We start from the raw sequence: 23404 nt of genomic DNA on the forward strand, positions 1-23404 counted from the left end.
GTATAATAATATGGAGTTGGGGTTTAATATGACGCCACGCGTCCTCTCACTTCAACTCCCAGACAGGCAGGCACACTCACCTCAACACAGAGGCTCCAGAACGTCTTAAACTGCACCGCCTATTCTCGGATTTGCAGCGGATATGCGACGAGGCTTCAGAACTGTACTTCCAAATCGATTGCCCTGAACAACATACGATCCACCATGGCGTCGCGCTTCATCCATTCTTCTGCCGCTAAATTTTCTTCCTCCAGATTCTCGTAAGTTTTTAATTAACTCTCGCAATGCTATTAACACTTGCCAAGTTTTCGGAAATTTACACGTTTCTTAGTTTCTCAGTAGTACTATTTTTGCTGTTGGAGAAATTCGGGATTCAGGACTCCATTTTGGCTTGCAGAAAATGTTGGAGTTCGTAGCATTTTTCTCGAACTGTTTAGGATTTATAATCGGTGGTTATGTGTATGTGTTTCCCACCATGGATGCCTCAACTTCAGCTCTCAGTGAATGTACATGTTACTAAATGCTCTAATTTCATAATCCTGATTCCTTCATTTCTGAAAAAAAAACTCCTCAACTATGTCATAATCAAAATTTTATCGGGGTTGACTACATGAATTTTGTTTCTGTATTTAATAATAGAAGCTAACATACTTGATGTGTGTACAATTGCATAGCTCCAGTTTTCTCGAGTGAATGTACATGTTACTAGATGCTCAAATTTCATAATCCTGTCTTGCCAGACGGCAATTTGTAGAGTGGTTGGAGAGGTAACCACTTTTCAAAATGGAGTCTAAGCAACATTTGTAGATGTGGATGGGGGGTTTCCATGTAACATCCAACATTGCTTCCTTGTGTTTCTATATTTATTGAAGTGGTCACATTATCAGGCATGTCCCTATCCTCCACGGTTTCTGATATGACCATTACCACGACCTCTTCGGGAGTGAGACACAAGGCAGACTGGTAAGTACTACTCCGTAAGAGATATAGATGCCTCACTGGATAATGGATATGGAGGAGACCTGAAAGAGTCTTTTCTATACTTTAGTGGTACATGGTACTGAATCACTTCCAAGGATTTGATTTTGAGGGTGTTTAAGCTCTGGCCTTAATTTTGGATGAAAAAGCACCACAAAGAATATCTCATGCTAAATTGCTTGTACTTTGGGTGTTCCATCAATTGGAAACAATTATTAGACTTTGGGCTTTCCCAAGGAAGGTTTTCATACTCATCTTAATTTCTTCAAATTGACCAACTCCTCAGCGCCTAAATAGAAATGAGAAATGTCATCGTTAATCTCCCTTAATGTCACTGTAACATAATTGTTTGTGTGCATTACAAGGGTAAAATACTAGTATATACTATATAAGGACTTAGCTTGGTTGAAGACACAGATGCATGTTTGGAACGGTCTGAAAATAGGCACTGACTCCAGACAAAGAGCCGACCATAAAATGCTACATGGCTAAGCATAAACTCTCTCCCAAATAGGCAAATAGCCATTTCATTTATCAGTATGTGCATATAATAATCAGCTTCCTTATTCAAGTTTTAAACAATTCATTGGCCCATAAACCACAACTCCACTAGTGTGGACAAAGATTAATAATTTTGCGGTCCACTTAGTTTCTTGGAGGTAATGACTGGAGGAGAGGAAGTGGTGTGTGACGACTGCACCAGTGACCAGGAAACCTGGGTTAGCTTTGCCCAATGTTTGATGGATGACCGGTACCTTCAATTTTGGACAAACAATCAACACAGGAGATTAATTGAAGAATAACTGTAGGTTGAAAGAGATGGATAGTGTCTGGCACTGTTCATGTACTTTTATTCAGGGAAAAACCAAACCACAACAAAGTGGCTCTAATTCCATGTTGATTAGGAATAAAAAAGATATCCAAGTTTATGTTATGAACAAATAAGTACATATTACATTTATAAATCCCATAGGCTACACAATTTAAGTAGATGTGAACACCTTTAAAGGATGGTTGGATGGTATCTAACCCTTAAGTTTACCTCAACAGATCAGCCGATATGAATTAAATGAATATAAGGTAAAGGTGAATGTGGCCCATTTTCAGTTCCTTGATCCTTTGAGTTATTTTTCAATTTCTTGATTTATATGCATTGATAAAATTTATTCTTTCACGATTGTTTTGGGCAGCTTGCCTACCAGGTTCTCCAGTGTTCATGGTGAGAGGCCAACAGCTGAGTATGCAAAGAGGAGGAAAGAGTCTTTAGAAAGTGAATTTGGACATGCACTTGCTTACAAATCAAAAAGTCTTTCATTATTATACCATTTTGGCCCATTCCTGGCTCTGTACAGAGCAGCTATTATCTCAGTCCATGTGTTTAAGATGTCCATATGGCAATTTTTTGTGCACGACATAAAAAAGCGAGCTATTAAGGTATATGATAGTATCCCATTGCTCTCTCTATTTTTTCTGCTTCTTGAATTTATCCCTCTTTCATTCATATATATATGGTGTGCAACCCCATATATAAATTGGAAAGTAGAAACTCATTATTCTATCTAGTGCTTAGGATGGTGGAATTCCCAAGCACTGAAGTTTGTAGATCAAGGTTGCTTGTATGCAATCTTATATAAAGAAAGGCAAAAGGAAAAAACTATAAAGAAGAAGAGAATAAAGACTGTGGTATATTTATATCCAAGGTCATGGATTTTAAAAAGAGCCATTACTTGCGTGGTATTCCTGCAATACTTTTAATCCATGATGTTCTTAACTCAAATCCCTGTTTTTCTCACTTAGCAAATGCACAATGTTCTTAAAATCAATCCCATACGCCTCACTGTGAACTTCAGCTGCATTTTCTTACTCCAAGGACTAATTCTCTTGATAGATGAGAAGCAAGTAGGTAATAGGGAAATAAGGACAGCTTCAAGCTGTCACGTCTCAAAAAACATGGCTGAAGTAATCAATTTCCTTGAATTGATCATGTTCTTACCTTTCACACAATTTCATCAATTTCCGTATGCCTACACCTTAAATGCATATGTTTTTCATTTCTCAAAGTGGCATTGCTCAGATGCTTGTGTTGTATTTGTATAAAGGATGAATTCCAAGGTATTGATTGGAAACTTTTTTGGTCAATACCAAGTTAATTTCGATTTTTGAAATTGGACAAGTAAGACCAGTTCCCATGGAACAAATTTTTATCTTGCTTTAGTACAAAGTAATAAAGCAATTGGATCCAAATAAGTATGAAGTAAACCATATTGATTTCATGCACTGGCATTTATTAGTTCTGAAAGCTATGCCATCTTTAGGATATATTCACTTTTTGTTGCTCATATTAAAGTTTTTTTTTAATCATCTTTGATACTTCAATCCCTATATATGCAGCTTCTCATGGTCCTTCAACTATGCAAATTGAAATTGCTACCATTAATCTCTCCATTACTGATGCGGTTAAATTTTGATTTAATCCATGATGGAGGGCCTAATGGTGGCAAATGTTGTATTTTGAAGGACTAAGTGGTTAGCTTTATTCTTTCTGTTAAGAAATTAATCGTGTTGAATACAAAATGTCATAGATGGTAATATAGGGACTACACTGACTTACTGAGTAAATCTTTTGTTTTTATTTTATTTTTAATTTATTTTATTTAATCTGTTTTTATTTTTAAAATATAGAGGTATAACTTTGCCTCGCCAATGTAGTAATTCTGACATTTATGGTTGCAGTTTCGTCAAACACTTATCCGTCTGGGGCCTTTCTATGTCAAGGTAAAACTTTTACTTGCTCTATATTATGGACTTTGCTATTGTTTATGTTTTATAAAGTTTCTTATATTTTGAAATACATTTTTTCTTTTTTAATTTGATAGGGGTAAAATGAATTGCTTTTGAAAACAGAAAAGTAAGGATTGAGGATACGAGGCCATCTATTATAGTATTATATTAAAAAATAGAAAGAAAGGGTCCAAATTAACTCAGTGGAGTCCACTAATATCTTCATGGATCTTTTGAATTCTCAACTTCTTTGGCCCATGAAAATGTCCAAAATGCCAATTTAGTCCACCATTCTTGAATGGCTCTAGCATGATGATCTAACCAAATGGACTAGAAAGTAGCACACTAGCATGGTCTACATGCTTTTACAGCTCAAGTTTTAAACACTCAAGACTACTTTGAACGCCTCTGAGTGACAATTTTGTGTATGGACAAGAATACAGTGACTGTTGCTTTACTTGCTCAAAGGATGATTATATTGTATAGGGAAAATTGGTGTAGGTGATTGTTTGCTATTGGAGAAACTAGCTCAATTATATGGTACTTACTGTTGTTATTGTTGTTGTTGTTATTATTATTATTATTATTAAATTGCTCTTTGTAAGGCTGAGGGAGGAAGATGAATGAGGTGGCCAATAGGCATATTTGTTATCTTTAGATCAAGAAATTTTAAGAATTTCTCTCTCTCTCTCTCTCTCTCTCTCTCTCTCGTAAAGTTGCCATTTGAAGGATAAAATATTTTGGCTTTAAAAGTTAAAACAATATTATGAAGATCCTGTTCTACTGGTATTTAAGGGACTATCTAGAAGTAATTCATTTAGCTTATCTTTTCTACCAGTTGAACTCTGAATAGAATTTGATTTGCCATGCCTGTTATATCTTTTTATTGAATCCTTGCTACTACTGCTTTTGTAACCAAAGGATCATGCATTTAGTACTCTGTTTGAATAAATATAAAAATAATTTACTTTCCCATCATGCTATCAATATAACATGTTTAGCTGAAGAACCAATGATAGCAATAGAAAGAACTACACAGCTTTATGAAGTTTTTCTTTAATATTTTGTAAAGTCCATGACCCCAACGAACTTTCAAATGTCACTGATTCTCAATCCTAAAATGTTTTACTTCCCCATCATGCTATCAATATAACAGTTTAGCATTGAAAAAGGATGATATCAATAGAAAGAACTATAGTACTATACTATGTAATAAAGTTTTACTTGAATATTTTGTGAAGTTCATGACCCAAACGAACTTTTCGGGGTCAATCCTAAAAACTGCAGTCTGCATAGATATTACTTGAACCACCATTATAGATGGCTATTTAATCTTTGTTCTGGACTTACACAGGCAGACATTGATAAAACATATTACTTGAACCACCAGTGTAGATGGCTATTTAATCTTTGTTCTGGACTTACACAGGCAGACATTGATAAAATCTTTATTTTAATATACTCTTTTGTACTTTTCTGCTTTCCGAGGAGCAGAGAACCTAACTCTGGGACCAACATTTCAAGACACACTTATTTTCTTTAAAACTTGTTATTCTTGATACAATTCATACAAATAGTATTTACTCCCTCTTTCCCATAATTGTTGCCTTACTTTCCTTTTTTGTCCATTCCAAAATAATGCATACTTTCCAATTTGAACACCACTTTTTATTTTTTCCAACTTACCCTTTGTCTTTTTCACTTGGTGGGTCCCATTTTATTTGTAAGTGATTTTAACATGTGCAATCCTAATGCAACTTTTATGGATAAAGTTGGGGAAAAGTTAACATCTCATTTGTTTCAATAAAAACTGCGCCAAATACAACTTTTATGGGATAGAGGGATTATTTTTTAGTTTCTAACTAACTTTTATATTCAAAGTTGAGTGAATTTGAGCATGAAAATGGTAAAAGGGATAATTATTTTGGGGTGGAGGGACTATACTGTTATTTTGTAGAAGCTTTTTATAGATGATTCCTTCTTTCTGGAATCAACAGCTAGGGCAAGCTCTGAGCACAAGGCCAGATATACTGCCAACAGTATATTGCCAAGAACTTGCTAAGTTACAGGTATGCTGGTCTTTATTAGATATGAAATAGTCTAAAGCTGAATGATATTTCTGATTTCGGCATATTCTTCTTCAGGTTTTGTTTGTCTTTCTGTACTTGAGAATGTCTCTCTATTTGCTAGGATCAAATCCCCCCATTTGCAACACGTGTTGCAATTAAATCAATTGAGACCCAATTAGGTCTCCCCATTACTAAGATTTTTGCTGATATTAGTGGGGAGCCTATTGCAGCAGCATCCCTTGGGCAAGTGTACAAAGGTTAGATAATTTCAGCTTATCTTGAGACTCCTTGGCCATCTGTATCATCGCCCATCTACTTTGAGGCCCTACATAATGCATGTATCCTTTCATCCTTTGCATTTCTGTGTTCTTTTGATTTTCTATTTCTTTCTATATTGACACTTGATTATTTGCTTCGTAAATATATGTAATTGTTTCCTCTCCATTCTTGATTATTTGTGGGGGTAGCAGGGTAGTATATGATAGTTTTCTTTGTAGACAGGCTCTTCAACAAACTAATCTTAAGCTAAATGCTCTGTTTCTTGCTTCAAGTTTTGCAGCTCACTTGCACACTGGAGAGCTGGTAGCTGTTAAAGTTCAGAGGCCTGGTATGTCACATTTGTTGACACTTGATGCCATGTTATTTCACATGATTGGGGGCCAATTAAAAAGATTTGCCAAGGCTCGTAAGGATCTCTTAGTAGCCGTGAATGAGATGGTGAGAGTCCTAAACTTAATATGGGATTTGATGTTCTTTGGATCTCTTTAATGATATTTAATCATGACCACACAAAAAATGACAATGGATCTAACAGAAAAGGGAAGATGATAATGGAATATTGGAATATGATACATTCTGATTCTAATGCAACCAGCTGAAATTTGGTGCATAATTCATGGGGTAAATTTGAAGGGGCAGTGGGGCACTCTTATTATTCGGACAGTTAATTGAATGTCATATGAATTATATTACTAATTTCTCCGCTCCAATATTTCTTCTAATTTTCATTTTCCTTTTTCTTTTTTTTTTTTTCAAATAAGTTTGTCATTTCCATTTACTTTAGTTTGCATGTCTTTTTGGAGAAGCTGCTTTTATATTATTCTGTTATGTGTTTTCATCGAAATAATAAACTTGCAAGTCTCATGACCCGTTCACTTCATGTAAAATAGGTGTGAAACATTTTATGACTTGCTCACTTGGTGTAAATGTTTTTAAAGTGTTTTCCTGGAAAAATTCATTTTTGTGCTTTTAGGTTAGAACTTCTTACACCCTAAAATTATGTAAACATTTCCAAGAGCAGCCTTGTCAATATGACTCTATAGAACTTCTGACAATACTAACTAATTACTGGAAAAATTCATTTTTTTTTACATGAAGTGAACAGGCGTCAAAGAGAAATTAAGCAACAGGAAGTTGAGAAGTTCTGTTTATGTTATATGTCTTTAAAAAAACTAGGATGTTATAAGTTTCCAAATGAATAAAATTTATTGAGGCAGTCAATAGCTTACTTTTCAGCTGCTTTTATATGTGAAATTTGCTGGGATTTAAGATCATGAGAACCTTAGTGGATAACTGGATGTCTTGTATTATCTTCTGTGTCTATTATAGAGTGGCGAAATTGGATGTCTCAAAATAGTTGTAAATGTTGCAACTGGAAATCTTGAAAGGGGTTTTATAAAAGGCAGTTACATTCTCTTTGTAGAAGGCATTGGAAAATTGCTTCTCTTAGTGGTGAGGGTGGAATGCAGTCTTTTAATACACCATTGTTAAAAAAATTTTTTCAAAAAACGAGAGAAAAAGAATAGACAGATTATGAGCGATAGCTGATTCTGTTCATCTAATACATAACTCCATTGCTGTAATTTGACAGTGGCACCGCAAGACTTCTGATTGTTTCGAATTTTGTAATATCAAATAGCTAGATTTTGGGTCATCTAATATTGGGATACTGTAGTAGAGCCTACATACTCCTGTTTAATGTTTAGGAAGCTTTTGTCCTGCTATATCTGCAATTCGTTGCATAGATCTTTCAGTAATAGGGAACTTTTACTTCTCTTGATAGATGCAATCTACATTATTTGAAAGTTTTTATATATTTATAAAAATGCATTTTAAAGCTGGTTGTACTGCACCCTGTTGCAAAAGGTGGTGTATTACGAAAGAAGTTTGCGGATGTAGAGTAGGCTGCTTGTTCTTTTGCATAACATTATAACAATATATGAGTTACATGTTTGCCGGGGCCATGTAATTGATTTATACATTCTGGATCCTCTATAGTGAGCTGATTTAGTTTTTATTTGTTATTGTATGTCTTTCTTTCGCTTTTTCTTATTTATTTATGTTTAAAAAAATTGTAGATAGTGTTAAATGATGTATGTAAAATGATAAGGAGTTTCCTCATGGAGAGCCATTTATTCATAAGAGGATGTACTCTTTTAACAGTATTGCCATCTTTAAATGCTTGGTATATTGGTCATTGTGGGTTTATTTTCCTTTGTAATGAAGCAGATACTTTCAGTTTCTATGTGGCACTTTGATTACATTGTCTATTTATGTGCTCGCCTAACCCCTTAGGTTTTGCTTGAATTGGATAGGTAAGGCATATGTTTGAAGAGATTGACTATATCCTGGAGGCCCAAAATGCAGATCGTTTTGCATCTCTTTATGCTTCCAATTGTGAGTTCTCTATCTGTTTTTTCATGCTTAATACTTCTGTCAATAGAGAGTTTGACCTCTGAGTATATCTAGATCATGTTTTAGTTTCATAGATGTTGATGCCATGAAAGTCATTTGTATTTCCCTCATAAATCATGTTGGCTTGATCTCATCTCTTGCTTAAACATTTCTTTGATTTTCAGCTATTGAAAATACCAGCCGAGGAAGTGCAGCTGGTGGTAACACAGCAAATATGAATGTGAATGGCATTAAGGTTCCCAAAATATACTGGAATCTTACTCGTAAAGAAGTTCTTACAATGGAATGGATTGATGGAATAAAACTTACAGATGAAAGTCGTTTGAACAAGGCCAATTTAAATAGGAAAAAACTTATTGACCTGGTGAGTGGCTGTTTGTAAATTGCATCCTTCCCTTTATTTGCCTTGATTTAGTAGTGATATCTTATTGTTTTTTGTTTCGTAGGGACTATATTGCTCTTTGATGCAGATGCTGGAGGTGGGGTTTTTCCATGCTGATCCTCATCCAGGCAACCTTGTTGCTACTGATGATGGAGCTCTTGCTTACTTTGACTTTGGAATGATGGGAGATATTCCACGTCACTACCGTGTTGGACTTATAAGAGTGGTAAGCATTGGGGCACAATTGACTTACTTTATCTTGCAAAGTTTCTTTTGAAATTCATAAACCTCGTTTTTATTGATTCTTAAAATAATAGAGTAGTTTTTGCCGGGAACAAATTTAACAGTAAAAATTGACATTAGCTTTTAATGTGTTTGAGTGGAAGGGCCTATGTATCTGTCTTCCCTCATTGATAACTATCAATTTAGTTTATGCTTTCATGAGTTTCATCAGCTTACTAAACTGTTCCTCTTCATCCCTTTCTCTGCCCTGAACCTGTGTGGCTGTGCCCTTGATATTTCTCTACCATGCAGCCAGTGCTTTTCACCACCCAGAAAATTGAAGCTGGATATCTATCTTTTCATCTAAGCTGCACTGCATAGACTAAGGCTGCCTCTACAGCTACTAGGACTAGTTAAAGTTTATCTGGAAGTCTGAAAAATGGGGGAAGAACCAGTTACCACACCCTTAATAGATAAGCACAAACACACTGCCATCTAATTATCCAATGTGAACCTCATATCTTTGTTTCAATCTCCTGCTCCTTTGTGCTATATGTATACAAATAGCCCTGATTTCTTCTCCTTTTTGCTGACTGAAGAAATAAAAACGACACTCCTTCCTTTTCTCCAATATTTTATTCTAATTTGCATGACTATATTGTAAAGATGTTGACTTGGTTTATTTTTAGGCGTTTAAAATGCCATTATGCCATGTGACTTGATGTTCCATGATTGAGACCAAAAAGGAGAAGAGAAGATAATGTTGTGAAATTCTCGGGGTGGTGGTGTTGGTGGTGTGTGTGTGTGTGTTTGGAGAGAGAGAGGGGGAGGGGAGGGGAGGTTTGTAAATGGTAAATCAAAGGAGGGTTGTCTACCTATGACAAGATAACTTTGGGTAATGAGGGTAATTTACAATTTACTCTGTTATAATATTTTCTACACACTGCAAATCAACCTAGACAGTCTGTAGAGTTTAATCTCACAGAGTTGCACAGAAGAATTACTTGTCCGAGAGGAATTTAGGAAAAACACTTAAAACCTATCTGAAGCAAAGCTAAAATCACCTCTACCGTTTTCAGTCAGAAATATCTAAGGTTGTCTGTTAACTTCTTCTTGTTATGGAATATGGATATAATATATGGAATCTCTATAGATTAGGCAGTCTTCAGGGATTTAGGTAGGTAGACATATGGAGACTTAGTTTCCTATTCCTATTAGGATAGATTTGGTATCTAGTTTAGTATATATAGAGGCATAGAGAACAACCTATTGTACTATTTCATTATAATATATTCATACATTCTATTATTCTCTGGTTTTCTCACATACTTTGCTTCCGCCTAACTGGCGGGTGGTTGTTATTTTCCACCCGCCAGGTCTTTCAATCCCTCAATTTCAACACTTCTCATTAGCAATACAGGAAAACTTGTGCAGTAATAAACTTGCTCTTTTAGTCACAGTATTTGTGTTTCTGCTCCTTGTCTTTTTGTCTCTCATTCTTTTCCTTTGTTGGTTATCCTCCAATTTTACCTCAATAACTATTTTATTTGTTGGGGTGCCAGGTTTGGACAAATTTTCATGTAGAATATGCAAATTTATCTGCTTAATGCTGATCTATATGTATGCTTTGTATTATACATTGACATTTTTATGTACTGCAGCTAGTGCATTTTGTAAATCGAGACTCCATAAGTTTGGCAAATGATTTCCTTTCTCTCGGTTTCATCCCTGAAGGGGTTGACTTACAATCAGTTGCAGATGCACTGCAAACATCATTTGGTGATGGAAGACAATCCCAGGATTTCCAGGTTCTACTACCTCACTTCTGGCATTCTTTTAATGCTAGGTACTTTACATCTCATATGTAGTTGTTACTTACCTTTCTGCAAAGGATATGTAGTGAAGGTTAAGGCCAAGTCAAGTTGAAAATTGCTTTCTCTCCTTCAGCTTTAGCAAAAAAAATGCATCGGTCATCTCTATATCCTGTGATGTCCAGACTAGGATAATGCCACTTTATGTGTGATTCAGAAAAGGGAAAAAAAATCTCGGTTAACTGTTAATCTGAATTATGTTTTAGCTCTCTGTTAATTGCTAGAATGTCTTTAACTCTGAGATTTGAAGTGTGGGAGATTTTGCTGAGATATATACTACCTGCTAATTTAATTGGCACAACAGAAAAGGTTATATGTCAGTTGTGTCTGTGAATTTTTCATACAAGGACATATCCAATACTAAGAAAGCTCCTGGTTTTGTATTTCTCTGCATACATACATATTTGTCATGTCAGGGTTAGATATTTAAAGTTTACTGTATATTCTGAAGTGAAAATGTTATAATGTTTGTGGTTTTCTTGTGTTTTAAGTTTTAACCCTCACTTCAATCCCACCCTAGATGCTTCTTTATAAGGGTTCCAGATTTTTAATAGTTTCTGTATTCAGGGCATAATGAATCAGTTATATGATGTTATGTATGAGTTCAACTTCTCTCTTCCTCCGGACTATGCATTGGTGATACGAGCTCTAGGCTCACTTGAAGGAACAGCAAAAACATTGGATCCTGAATTCAAAGTTGTGGAGAGTGCATATCCTTTTGTCATTGGGAGGCTTTTAGCGGACCCAAGTCCTGATATGAGGAGAATATTGAGAGAACTAATCATCCGTAATGATGGATCACTTAGGTGGAATCGGCTGGAAAGACTGGTGTGTACTTTAACTCTCACCTCTCATGTAATTAGGTCATCAAACTGGCATTTTTCACATGTATTAGCTTTGAATCTTTGATAAATGCCTTATGGGTGTGGCTTGTTTTTATTTACTGATAGACACGTATTTGCTATCATGTTTGTATATAATTGTATAGTGTCAGTGTCATCCGCTTTCATTGGAGAGTGTCCATTGTTCATCTGTTCATAAACCAAAGCTTTTATGCCATCAATCAGATTCTTTTTGAGAGACCACTATTGACAATGGTCAATTTGTTCCTAAACCATTCTATGCCCTTAATCTGGATTCCTGTTTTCTTTGGGTGGGTTTGTGCGTAGGGGGTTGAAAAAGGAAAGTAATATATCTTAAAGTCAAACTCCAAAAGCAAAGTAGGGTAAAAAATTGATAATCACATGGAAAACTATTCATAGAGTTTAGAGTTTAAAGACAATGCTAGATATAAGCTTTATATGAAGCTTGAATGACCTGTAAAACAATTAAGATTCATTTGCAGTGCTAGTTTCCACTTCTATAAGTTAACACTAGAAACTACACTTTTACATGTAGATTGCAGCAATATCTCAACAGGGAGCTGCAAAAGATGGAGAAACTCAGCAGATTTACTCAAATCCATTGGAACAGTCTTTTGACATGCCTGTTGTAGTTGCTGCTACTGAGGATCTTTTCACATTTATTTTGTCAGAAAAAGGTTCCAGAGTGCGTGTGTTCCTTGTCAGGGACATAATCGCAGCAGCTGATGTGTTTCTTCAAGATGAAGTTCTCAATGATCTTTTCAGTGAGAAGCCTCAGCCAAGGAATAGATTGAAGTCTGAGGTATGCCCTTACTACTGTTTGAGGAGTAAAAATGGTAGGTTAAGTTTTGGTATGTCTTTAATGTAGATTTAGTAACTCAAAAACTTTCTACTTGGATAGGATGCTCATTATGAATTCCTATTAAAATCATCTTCGTGGTGTTATTTTACTAACATAATGCTTGTGAGAATTGGCTGGCAATCTTTGACTGAATTGCTATTTGTTAATTAAAACTTAAATGGACTAAAAAATCCCCCTTTTTTAAAAATAATATTTCATTTTGCACCTTCTCTTTCTTTTCTATTACTCGGTTGACTGCTTAAATGTTTGTCATTTGTGGGAACATTTTCACCTTACTGATTGCTGATTGCTGTTTATAGAGAATTCTCCTCATTCATATTGTTGAAATATAGAAAGTAAATGCTCTAGACTATTAGGGAATCCTATGTTGGCCGCATGGGTAGTTGAATTGATTCCTGGGTGGCAGATTGTGGGCAAGGACGCAGGATCCAGCCCTGGCAATTGCAGTGTGGGAGTTTCACCCTCTTGTCAGGGTGGCTCCTTCTGGGCATTAGGCATTGGTCCTCCCACCCAATAGGCGGCTAAGTCATCGTGATTTGCCCTTCCATAGTCCTGTCAGGCCCGTATGGGCAGCTAAGTCACCGTAATTTCCCCCTCCACAATCCTGTCGGGCCGTGGCGGCTGAGTCACTGTAATTTACCCCTCCACAATCATCTCGGGTCGGGATGTGGGGGCCCTTGGGGCAAGGGATTTCGCCTTTTGTGGGTAAGGGATTCTATGAGACTTTTAGGAATACAATGAGTGGGATAGCTTGTACTCGCTTAGTAGCTTAAAGGTCATTCCCATGTATGTATATATACCCCATGTTCTAAGCGGATTTGAACAACACAATATTAGTATTTGTAGTATTAATTATTAACATTTCTTTCTTTTGGTTTTCATATTACTTAGCTTCCACCTAACTGGTGATTCACCACCCACTACCCTCATCCCTATATGAGTATATGACTCACCTGCCTTCACTTTGACAGGGACATGCAATGCTAATGAGGGTGGTGAAAGGATTTCAATCTATGGGACACGCAGTGAAATTGGCTCCAGATATTTGGATGGCCTTGCTAGTTCGCTTGGCTGTAAAATCAGAGTTCCAAGTATTCACTATGGATATCATATCAGCATTGACGGATCACTCCAGCAAAAAAATACCAGATGCTTTTTGGATTCTTATTTCGAAACTTATTCATAAGTCCACTGCAAAACACTGATCTGTTAATATTCTTTCTTTTCATTATTCTCCCGAATCCTCCATAGTTTATATTAGTCAAGCGTAGAATTATAGGAAACTTAATTTGTTTAAACGTTTTTGTCAATGTGAAATCATAAAGAACAGATCCAATTTGATAATGCAGGAGGTAGGTAACTCCAGAAGTTCTCTCAGCTTTTGCACTTTGAAAATTGAAATTGAAGGCTACTTGGAAATGTGTACAGGTAAAACAGGTTGGAGACCCGAGCTCATTAAAGACGCCTGCTTTTATTGCGTATATTGTTAACTGCCAACGCTGTAGGGTTGAAGTTCTGCATCAATTAATATGGTTTTGTCAAATATTTGGTTCTTTAAGCTGAGCTAATGCTTAATCCGCCATTAATGTTGCGTCATTATCTCCTTTGAAAAGGAATACAGGATGACTTTAGTATCCTAAAGACATCATTGCAGCCATCTTGGACTTGTGTTCCATCAATTATGGCAGTAACATCTTTATGGGTTAACAGCTAAAGTAGGTATTTGGTAATTAGCTTTTTTCCTTGGTGTTTTATTTTACTCCGTATTATTTTATTTTTTCAAAATGGTTCATTCTGGTGAAATAAGTCTTTATATCCAAAAAACAAACAGACAAATTTAACTGATTTTGGGGTAGGTTCCCCCACCCCACTTTATGCAGGGCACCCCGTTGCCACTAAACTACATAGTTTTATTCTATTTAAATTTTGTTATTTGATTATTATAAAACATATTTATCATTTTGTTACTAGTATTTCTTTATAGTTTTTTTTTTAATTATTAAACGCTAATAATAAATAGTTTATTTTACCAAATATTTCTTTATAAATAGTTTTAAAAATTGGGAGGAGGATTTTTGTCATTTCTCCTCTCAAAATTGAGTAAAAACAAGTTTTATCTTGTTTAGTTGATGGAAATTTATTTAATGAAAAATGAATTTCTATATTATCATCACATATTTTATAAATTTTATAAAGGCATTTGTACGTCTAATTATTTCTAACAACTTATTTCCCACAAAACAATCATAGGAATCAATATTTTAATTAATTTTTTCCATAAAATTTAAATTCAATTGTTTTCTATGATGGTAATTTTACAGAGATGCTAGGGAAGAATGGATATATAGAGATATCGATAAGGGACATTAAGAAATGGTTGGCAGAGGGATGTATGAAAATGTAGAGGAAAGGAGGACTAAAAACATGGCAACTACTATACATTTAATAAAATGGACAATGATGACTCAAAATGACTATGAACTTTCCTTCCCCAGTTAAATATGAAAATGCTGATTTTCAGGTTCCAATGTTCAATCAATTCAACGAAGTATTGATTGGCTGCAAAAAATTGGTGCATGCTTGCCAAGTGTGTTGAAACCACAATAATTTCAGTTGTGAGTTTACCCAAAACGTTGACCACTTCAAACCCAATAATACCTTTCAATTCATTGCTCTCATCACTCCCTCTTTAGTCTTTGCCAATCATCTTGACCCCGCATTGATCACCACGTTACATGCAGCATGAATTGCGTTGAATCACTCCCTATCCTTATCCCGTTGATGGGAGCATCATTTCACTTTTTTTTAATAATTCCCGTTGAGTTTTGATTAATTTAAATTTTTACCAGGAAAGAGAATCAAAAAGTTGGATGTTGAACCGATTGTTACGTTGATTCATTTTATAACCATCCAGTCTACCTACTATACGCATTAATCTCTTATAACTATTATATTTTCATATTGACCTCGCCCTTCGCCACAGATAAGGATCTATAAGACATTCTTACACAAATTTTTACCTTTAGCAAATGCATTTGACTTTGGAGATACACATTTGGGATATGTTGTTTTGCTAAACTGCTTTTGATGATACTACCATAACTAAATGCATTTGGCAAAAGAGTTCTATTCATTTTTGCCTAAAATTTTAACCTTGTCGTTTTTTGTTCGACCGACCATGTTGAACTCATTCCCTTTTAGTCAAATTTTCCTATAATTTTCACTACTGCTAGTAGATATAGTAGTGTGAAACTCCCCTTAGCTTCCCTTACCTAAAGGGCATGCATTTGACCAATAGCATGGGGAAGGCAGGACAGCCGCAAATGTTCTCCTTGCACTAAAAAACACCTTAAATGCTCTCCTTGTCAAAACACTAGGACAAACTAGGGCAAAGAGAGACACACCAATTAAAAGAAAGTGGTTGGAAGGGACATGTGATCATCATTATGGCACCAAAGTTGAGCTATCAACTATTTTGAGATGATCAATCAGTTAAACTGTACTCCACTCCAGATACAACATCAAAGTTAAGCTATCAACTTATTTTGAGATGATCAATAAGTTAAACTGTACTCTAGATACAACATTATCTTTTCTTCCCAGCTTTAACCCCCCAAATGTTTTGGCCAGAACCTCCAATATGCTGCTAGAAACAAATCTTAAATGAAATTTTCCATCCACTAGATCAATGTTTTAATGCGGGGAGGGGTACATGAATTGAAAGTGAGCTCAGGAAACTAATTAAGACCTCACCGGGTGAGAGTACCAAGCGAATAACTTATATTCTAAAAATTCAAATGATGTTTAATTGTTTATACGTTTTGTTGGCCGGAAACTAAACTTCAGTATCATTCCCATCCTATATGACTAACATAAGTCATTAAAAAAACATTTTACCATAAGTTTGCATCATGATGATATTTACTATGGCATAAAAAATTACGCTTCATTACCATCATATATGACTTAACATAAATCATTAAAGAGTAAATATCAGTGGAGATCCTCCGACTTTGATGGCACCGCCACTTTTAGTCCTCAACTTTTAAATTAACCATTGTTAGTCCTCCGACTTTGATGGCACTACCACTTTTAGTCCTCAACTTTTAAATCAACCACTTTTAGTCCTTTTACTTTTTGTTTCTAGCCACCTATGGTCCGTCCTTTACAATTGGACATCTAATGCCATTTTCTCAAAGGCAATTAGTCATTCGGTCCAAAATTTAGTGTTAACAAAGGAGAGTGGAGAATAGGGCTTCTTCAATTATTTTGATGAGGAAACATAATACTTAATACATTAATTATGAAATGACTGAATTGCCCTTGAAAAAATGACATTAGATGTCCAATTGTAAAGGAAGGACCATAGGTGACTAGAAACAAAAAGTAAGAGGACTAACAGTGGTTGATTTAAAAGTGGCGGTGCCATCAAAATCGCCATATCCCGAAATTCCTCTCCACAAAGAGAGCTCACTTGCCACTTGAGCTACCCCACTGGGTTGTATTTACTCATCATTAAAAAACAATTTACGGTAAGAAAAGTGAAAAATAAAATAGTGAGAATAATAAAGTATATGCTTGCATCATCATGAGAATTACTATGGCATAAAAAATTACGTGATGCAGCATCACTAAACTGTTATTATTTTTTCTAGTATTAAATAACGTTGACTTTAGTATCAGTAAAAACAATAATTCATGCATAGTATTAATGATGCTCCACATACGCTGTTAAGTGGTGGAACATAACTTTTATATTTAAATGTCACAAGTTTAATTTTTTATAACATTTTCTTTCTTGAGCCTGTTACCTGTGATTTTTAATGCAGTTGAGTGTGATTTTTCTAATCCTATTTGTGTCATTTAGTTAAACTTAAAGCTATGAATATAATAGCAATATATTTTTTATGGTATTTGATATTTTAACAGATAGGATTAAGTATTTTCGATATGTTACAAACGTATAAATTAGCAAATTATCATTTCAAACGGTAAATAAAGAGTTATTATAATTTGTTTTCTTCCCAAATTAATATTTGATGCCCCGCTTTCCCTTACTAATTGAAATGACAATTTGTCAAATTATTATATATCGAGACATATACTAACCTCAGAGTTACCTTATCATACCTCTTCGATAACGGTTTATAAGAGCCACTGAAATCTTTATCTACTAAGGAGTATATAATTTATCCGATTTTATATTTAATTGTATAATTAATTAATAATAATGATGATGATTACCAGTTGAGATATGGATGCCAGTTGCCACCCAACAATGAACAAACACAAAGAGACACCCTTCTCCTCCAGTCCTTTTTTCTGTTTAGTTGATTTATTTATTTATATTTATTTTCATTTTTCCCTCTTTTTACCTCTCTCTCTCTACCTGTCTTCAATATAATCCCTCCCGTCGTTTTCTTCATGATTTCTTCTTCAAACAATTTCTCTCTCCTCCAGGTACTTTCTCTCTCCTCATTCTGCCATTTTTACACGATTCAATCGTGATCTCTCGTGTTGATTTTCCGTTCGATTGTTCTCCAATTCTGCTTAGATAGATCTAAGTGTTTCGTTTTTGTGATTGCTTTCGGTTGTTTTGTTTTGTTTTTTTACGGCTTGACTCGTGATTGTTCTGCTCTGTTTTTGTTTTTTTTTTTTTTTTTGGTTGAAGACAGGGTTGATTTGTAGTGATTGGAGATGAATCTAACGCTGACAGTTGTAAAGGAGCAGAAGAACGATTAAGATTTGTTGTTTTATTTTATTTTTATTTTTTTTAGAAAGGATAACGTGATTAGAAGGAGGTACAGATCAAAGTGTTGGCATCATGGGTTATCTGAATTCAGTCCTGACATCGTCTTCGAAACCGAACCTTGCCGACGATGCGCCGGTCAGCGGTGGCGGTCTCAGGTGATCTGCCGTTGCTCTCATATTCTTGTCTGTATTTTGTGTTAGTTTTGTGTTGTGTTTTTTTCTGGAATATGAGAAATGATTTCATGAATTAGTATATGTTTCTTGTGAAACATGCCTCATTTTGTCCTCTTGTTGTAGGTCTTAATGTATGTTTGACATATTCAACTCTAGGCAGTTGGGCATGAAGCTGCCCTGTATGTGTTGTGGCTGAAATCCTACACTTCTATCATATTGGTTGTCTTTAAATTTGATATGGATTGTTAGAGGGAAGTTAATGTTAAAATCGTGTATGCTTTTAAATAAATGGGATAAGGGGAGAAGCTAGGCTTGAGTAGCAAAAAAACCTCCTGGTCAATTGTATTCTAGAGAATACTTGTCAAAGGGAAGAAGACTGTAATTTTGGAGATGCTTTGGAAGCATGATGATGAAGTAAATCTTTTTGTTAATTGTTCTCTTAGAACTGTTTCAATTAGGAAACATGCATAAAGAAAGAAATCCATTTGCAATTGAATGTCCAACATCATGTGCTAGAAACAAATTTCTGACACCGGATGAAGGTATATTGGTGTCTGCCATATTAGTGCTTGCCACGTTACATATGTGTTAAAAACAAGTGATGATCCTACCTGCAGTGATGAATATTTGTCGCATTGCATTGAAAATTATTGTAATGAGGAAAAGGAATAGTATGACTTCATGTGCAACGTGCATCATTCTTATTTGTGGAAGTCAAGAATGTCTCGTTTTTGCTTGCGAAAGCCATAAACGTGTCACTTTTGCTTGCGAAAGCAATAAATGTGCCACTTTTGCTTGCGAATGCCATAAACGTGTTACATTTGCTTGCGAAAGCCATAAACGCTTCACTTTTGCTTGCGAAAGCCATAAACGTATCACTTTTGCTTGCGAAAGCCATGAACGTGTCACTTTTGATTGCGAAAGCAAAAAATGTGTCACATTTGTTTGGGAAAGCTGAAAACGTGTCACTTTTGCTTGCAAGTGCTGAAAATGTGTCATTTTTGCTTGTAAGTGCCAAAAACATGTCATTTGTTCTTGCGAATGCGGAAAACGTGTCATTTTTTCTTGCGAACGCCAAAAACATATTTTTTCTTGCGGTGGGGGCCAAAAAAATGTCCTTTTTTCGTCATTTTTTTTTCTTGAGAATGACAAAAGGTTTTCATTTTTGCTTGTGGGGAAGCCAAATGATTTTGTATACATAACACATGGTAAGTGAAATGACAATTTTGTCATGTTAGATTTGCATGAACTTCAATACAGGGCTATAAATTGGAAAAGCTTCCTAATCTGTTTTTTGTCGCTTTATTGTATGCTTGATCCAAATTGTCAAGCACTTTGCATGTAAGTGTAAATACTTATTCGAATATTGAAAACTCTGCATCAAAACTATTTTGGTTTGAAATCATTAAGGAAATTTTATTCTTTCACTATCACAACATCCTCTCTTTAGGCAAAACTATAATCCCGTTCAGTCAACCATGTTGCTTTGTTTGTGTCTTGAGAATATGTATTATATGCTGTCTGATCTCCATACTTGTGATATCTTCCATGAAATCATGAACATTGTCAATTCTAAAATTCAACTGTAGATTAGGATTTTTTGTAATAAGATAAACTGTACTAATATGCACTTTACCTGACAACTAAGAACAGCCAGAACGGAAAATTTAGCTATGGATATGCAAGCTGCCCAGGAAAAAGGTCAACAATGGAGGATTTCTACGAGACAAGGATTGATGGTGTAGATGGAGAGGTTGTTGGTCTCTTTGGAGTTTTTGATGGTATTTTTGTTTCTTGATCTCTTCTCGCTCTTCTTTTAATGGAAAATTATCCCTAAAAGTGCTGGAATAAAAATGGATTTCAGTATTCTGTATGATTCTCTATAATGTGTAAAAAAAATGTGTAACTTATAATATTGGATTTTTTGCTCATTTCATTTCCTTGATTTTATTATTATCATGGAATCTGTTTGGGTTTGCTGTCTTGCATTTTTGGGTTGGGGGATGGAGTGCCATTAGTTCCTTAAACTGCGACACATTTTGCAGTCAGGAGCTTGTGCCTACTAGTAACAATTGTGATGCACATGTCATCTTGATGACATTGTATAACTAAGTTCCAATTTCACTCCACTCCAAGCAAAAAGTGATTTGTTATATTCAACCTAAAATCATTATATACTTTTAACTTAGTGTTCTGTTTGCATTTCCTCTTAATTAGGTCATGGAGGTGCTCGAGCTGCAGAGTATGTTAAGCAAAACCTTTTCAGCAATTTGATCAGTCATCCAAGTTTTATTTCTGATACCAAATCAGCAATAGGTATGCTGCTCATAAAATACCAATATATCGGCTTCCTTGATGGCTTGATGTCATTACACATGACTCATGTACATCCTTTTGATTCTTTTTTGCTTCTGCAGCTGATGCATATAACCATACAGACTCTGAATTTCTGAAATCAGAACATACTCAGAATAAAGATGCTGGATCAACAGCGTCTACTGCTATTCTTGTTGGTGATCGTTTACTGGTTGCAAATGTTGGGGATTCAAGAGCTGTTATTTGCCGTGGTGGGACTGGTGAGACTTGAAAACTCCTTCCCCTCTCACCCAATCATTTTGGTGAAGTTTGAGTTTAACTCTTGCTTTGTGCTCTAACAAGCTCTATACTGTGTACTTCAATACTTAATTTTTTAACCATATTAAGGACCTGTGATTTACATTAGCTTGAACCTAGAAGGCTAGAAGTGCACATTAGTCTTCATTTTTTTGGAAAATTCTGCATATTTCTTTGTGCATTAAATGTGTACTGAGCTTACCCTCAGCTGTAAAAATATTGTAAAATCCCATTATTGTTGGATTGAGGCAGAAATTATTTTAGTATAATGCTTCAATGGGGAAGAGCCCTCATCAAACATGCTTTTATTGCTTGCAGCTATTGCTGTTTCTCGGGATCACAAGCCAGACCAGAAGGATGAGCGACAGCGTATTGAAGATGCTGGAGGCTTTGTCATGTGGGCAGGTTTGTCTGTCTCATGAACTATCCTTTTCTGTGATGGTTCACTTATCAAGATATTCTATTCTTGAGGTTAAAAATTATAGTTTTGTTATCTTAAAATGCTGTGGACAGGTACCTGGAGAGTTGGAGGTGTACTTGCTGTTTCCCGAGCATTTGGTGATAGGCTTTTGAAGCAGTATGTTGTTGCAGATCCAGAAATCAAGGTATCATTGTGAACCTTTTTGTATTTCATATCTAATGTGGAGTTTTAATTCATGAAATTTTATATAATAATACTTATGGAAAGAACTTATACACAGTTCTTAGTTTCTTGGTAGTCCTGAGTTACCACCATTCTTACTGTATTTTTATAAGAGAGCTTGTATCAAAATTGCAGGAGGAAAAGGTTGACAGTTCACTCGAGTTCCTTATCCTTGCAAGTGACGGGCTGTGGGATGTAGTGACAAATGAGGTTTGCAATTCTTTTAGTAGTAGTTAATTTTAACAATATATTTAGATAGTTCATTTTACGCATAAATGTTCATGAAACAAGTCTTTTTAATGTTTTCATTTCTTTTCTCTCTTACATACCTACCCCATGTTGGATGATGTGATTGCTATTCAAAAATTGTCAGGAAGCTGTGTCGATGGTGAAGCCCATCCCGGAACCTGAGGAAGCAGCAAAGAGACTGATGCAAGAAGCTTATCAAAGAGGCAGCTCAGACAACATCACCATTATCATAGTGCGTTTTCTGGCTAACGAAGGGGATGCCTCTCACAGTGGCTCTGGTTGAGAAGTGCTATATTTCAGCAAGGACTAATTGGCGATAATATGAATAGGATTGTAAGTAAATATAGAAGAAAAAAGAAACAGACTTGTGGGTGTTATTTAATAGAGAGACGACCTTAGACAGGAACATGTCTGACTTGCAGCCAGCTTATCATCAAGTTAAACGAGTGAGTGAACCTACCTACCTACCTATATATATATATATATATATATATTAGTAGCATTCGTAATTTATTATTTGTTCTAAATTTAACTGTGTCATTTCATTTGAATATGAATAGAATGGGAAACTTGAGCAATGTCTGGAAACTGTGTACTTGTACTGAAGTGAGTAGTGTATGTTGAAGGGTGCAGTGCAAGAGGAATTGCTCCTTTTGCATGTGTTATTAGAGTAAAACAAGCCTGCCTTGCTGGTGGACTCACTGTTTGTTATTTGTATTATTTGTTAGGATTTTTGGGATTGGGATAGGAATAGGAAGGTTGGTATGTGTTAGGGTTGTCTCATGTCTGGTGTTCCCAATCTAATGTATAGGGGGATAATAGCAGCATGGCGTCCCACCAGTATGTGGATGAGGATTTGGGGTATTTTGTGTCGGGAATTTAACACAATGGAGACAAGATTTTGCATCAGTGTTCTTGTGCTTTTCAACACAATTGGTCGGTTACTCCTTTATACATGAATAGGTCTCATAGGGACAAGGGATAGGAAACAAAATAGGAGTATGTGAAAGTGTTGTGCCTTTAATAGTCTCAAGTTTGGCTAATCCCTCTATAGTAAGACCCCATGCTCCATTATATTATTTAGTTATAGAAAATATTTGGAGTTAATACTCAATATAGTCCTCGACTATAGTGGTTTTACTCAATTTAGTCCTAAGTGACTTTTTGTACTCTATTTAGTCCTCGACTTTAATGGTTTTACCTACTTTAGTCCTCTGTTAAGAATTCTGTTTGTTGGGTGCTAATAATAAGG

General features: G+C 35.4%; 2 protein-coding genes across 3 annotated transcripts; both read left to right on the forward strand.

The window, feature by feature from the left end:
* Positions 1-36: 36 nt before the first annotated feature.
* LOC116024649 (uncharacterized protein slr1919) lies at positions 37-14265 on the forward strand. Its single transcript, XM_031265596.1, has 13 exons — positions 37-260; positions 2169-2412; positions 3712-3753; positions 5757-5828; positions 5950-6085; positions 6388-6545; positions 8423-8504; positions 8687-8886; positions 8969-9130; positions 10788-10934; positions 11565-11825; positions 12396-12662; positions 13694-14265. Exons 1-13 carry the CDS (start codon positions 205-207, stop codon positions 13925-13927), a joined length of 2061 nt encoding a protein of 686 aa, XP_031121456.1. The 5' UTR covers positions 37-204; the 3' UTR covers positions 13928-14265.
* Positions 14266-18074: 3809 nt separating this feature from the next.
* On the forward strand, positions 18075-22740 carry LOC116024650 (probable protein phosphatase 2C 59). Of its 2 annotated transcripts, none has more exons than XM_031265598.1 (9): positions 18075-18182; positions 18398-18629; positions 20301-20428; positions 20865-20963; positions 21065-21223; positions 21579-21665; positions 21774-21865; positions 22039-22113; positions 22277-22740. In XM_031265598.1, exons 2-9 carry the CDS (start codon positions 18547-18549, stop codon positions 22433-22435), a joined length of 882 nt encoding a protein of 293 aa, XP_031121458.1. In that variant the 5' UTR covers positions 18075-18182; positions 18398-18546; the 3' UTR covers positions 22436-22740. The 2 variants fall into 2 exon arrangements, with proteins under 2 accessions (XP_031121458.1, XP_031121457.1); XM_031265597.1 differs by having other exon boundaries at positions 18107-18182; positions 18394-18629.
* Positions 22741-23404: the final 664 nt, after the last annotated feature.

Source organism: Ipomoea triloba, chromosome 7 (genome assembly GCF_003576645.1).
Source record: "Ipomoea triloba cultivar NCNSP0323 chromosome 7, ASM357664v1".
NCBI lineage: Eukaryota > Viridiplantae > Streptophyta > Magnoliopsida > Solanales > Convolvulaceae > Ipomoea > Ipomoea triloba.

Coding starts and splice junctions, on each gene's coding strand:
- LOC116024649 (XM_031265596.1), top strand. CDS start 205: ATGGCGTCGCGCTTCATCCATTCTTCTGCCGCTAAATTTTCTTCCTCC. Junction 3,754..5,756: donor TGGGGCCTTTCTATGTCAAG/GTAAAACTTTTA, acceptor TGGAATCAACAG/CTAGGGCAAGCTCTGAGCAC. Junction 5,829..5,949: donor AAGAACTTGCTAAGTTACAG/GTATGCTGGTCT, acceptor TCTATTTGCTAG/GATCAAATCCCCCCATTTGC.
- LOC116024650 (XM_031265598.1), top strand. CDS start 18,547: ATGGGTTATCTGAATTCAGTCCTGACATCGTCTTCGAAACCGAACCTT. Junction 21,866..22,038: donor TTGCAGATCCAGAAATCAAG/GTATCATTGTGA, acceptor TCAAAATTGCAG/GAGGAAAAGGTTGACAGTTC. Junction 22,114..22,276: donor GGGATGTAGTGACAAATGAG/GTTTGCAATTCT, acceptor AAAAATTGTCAG/GAAGCTGTGTCGATGGTGAA.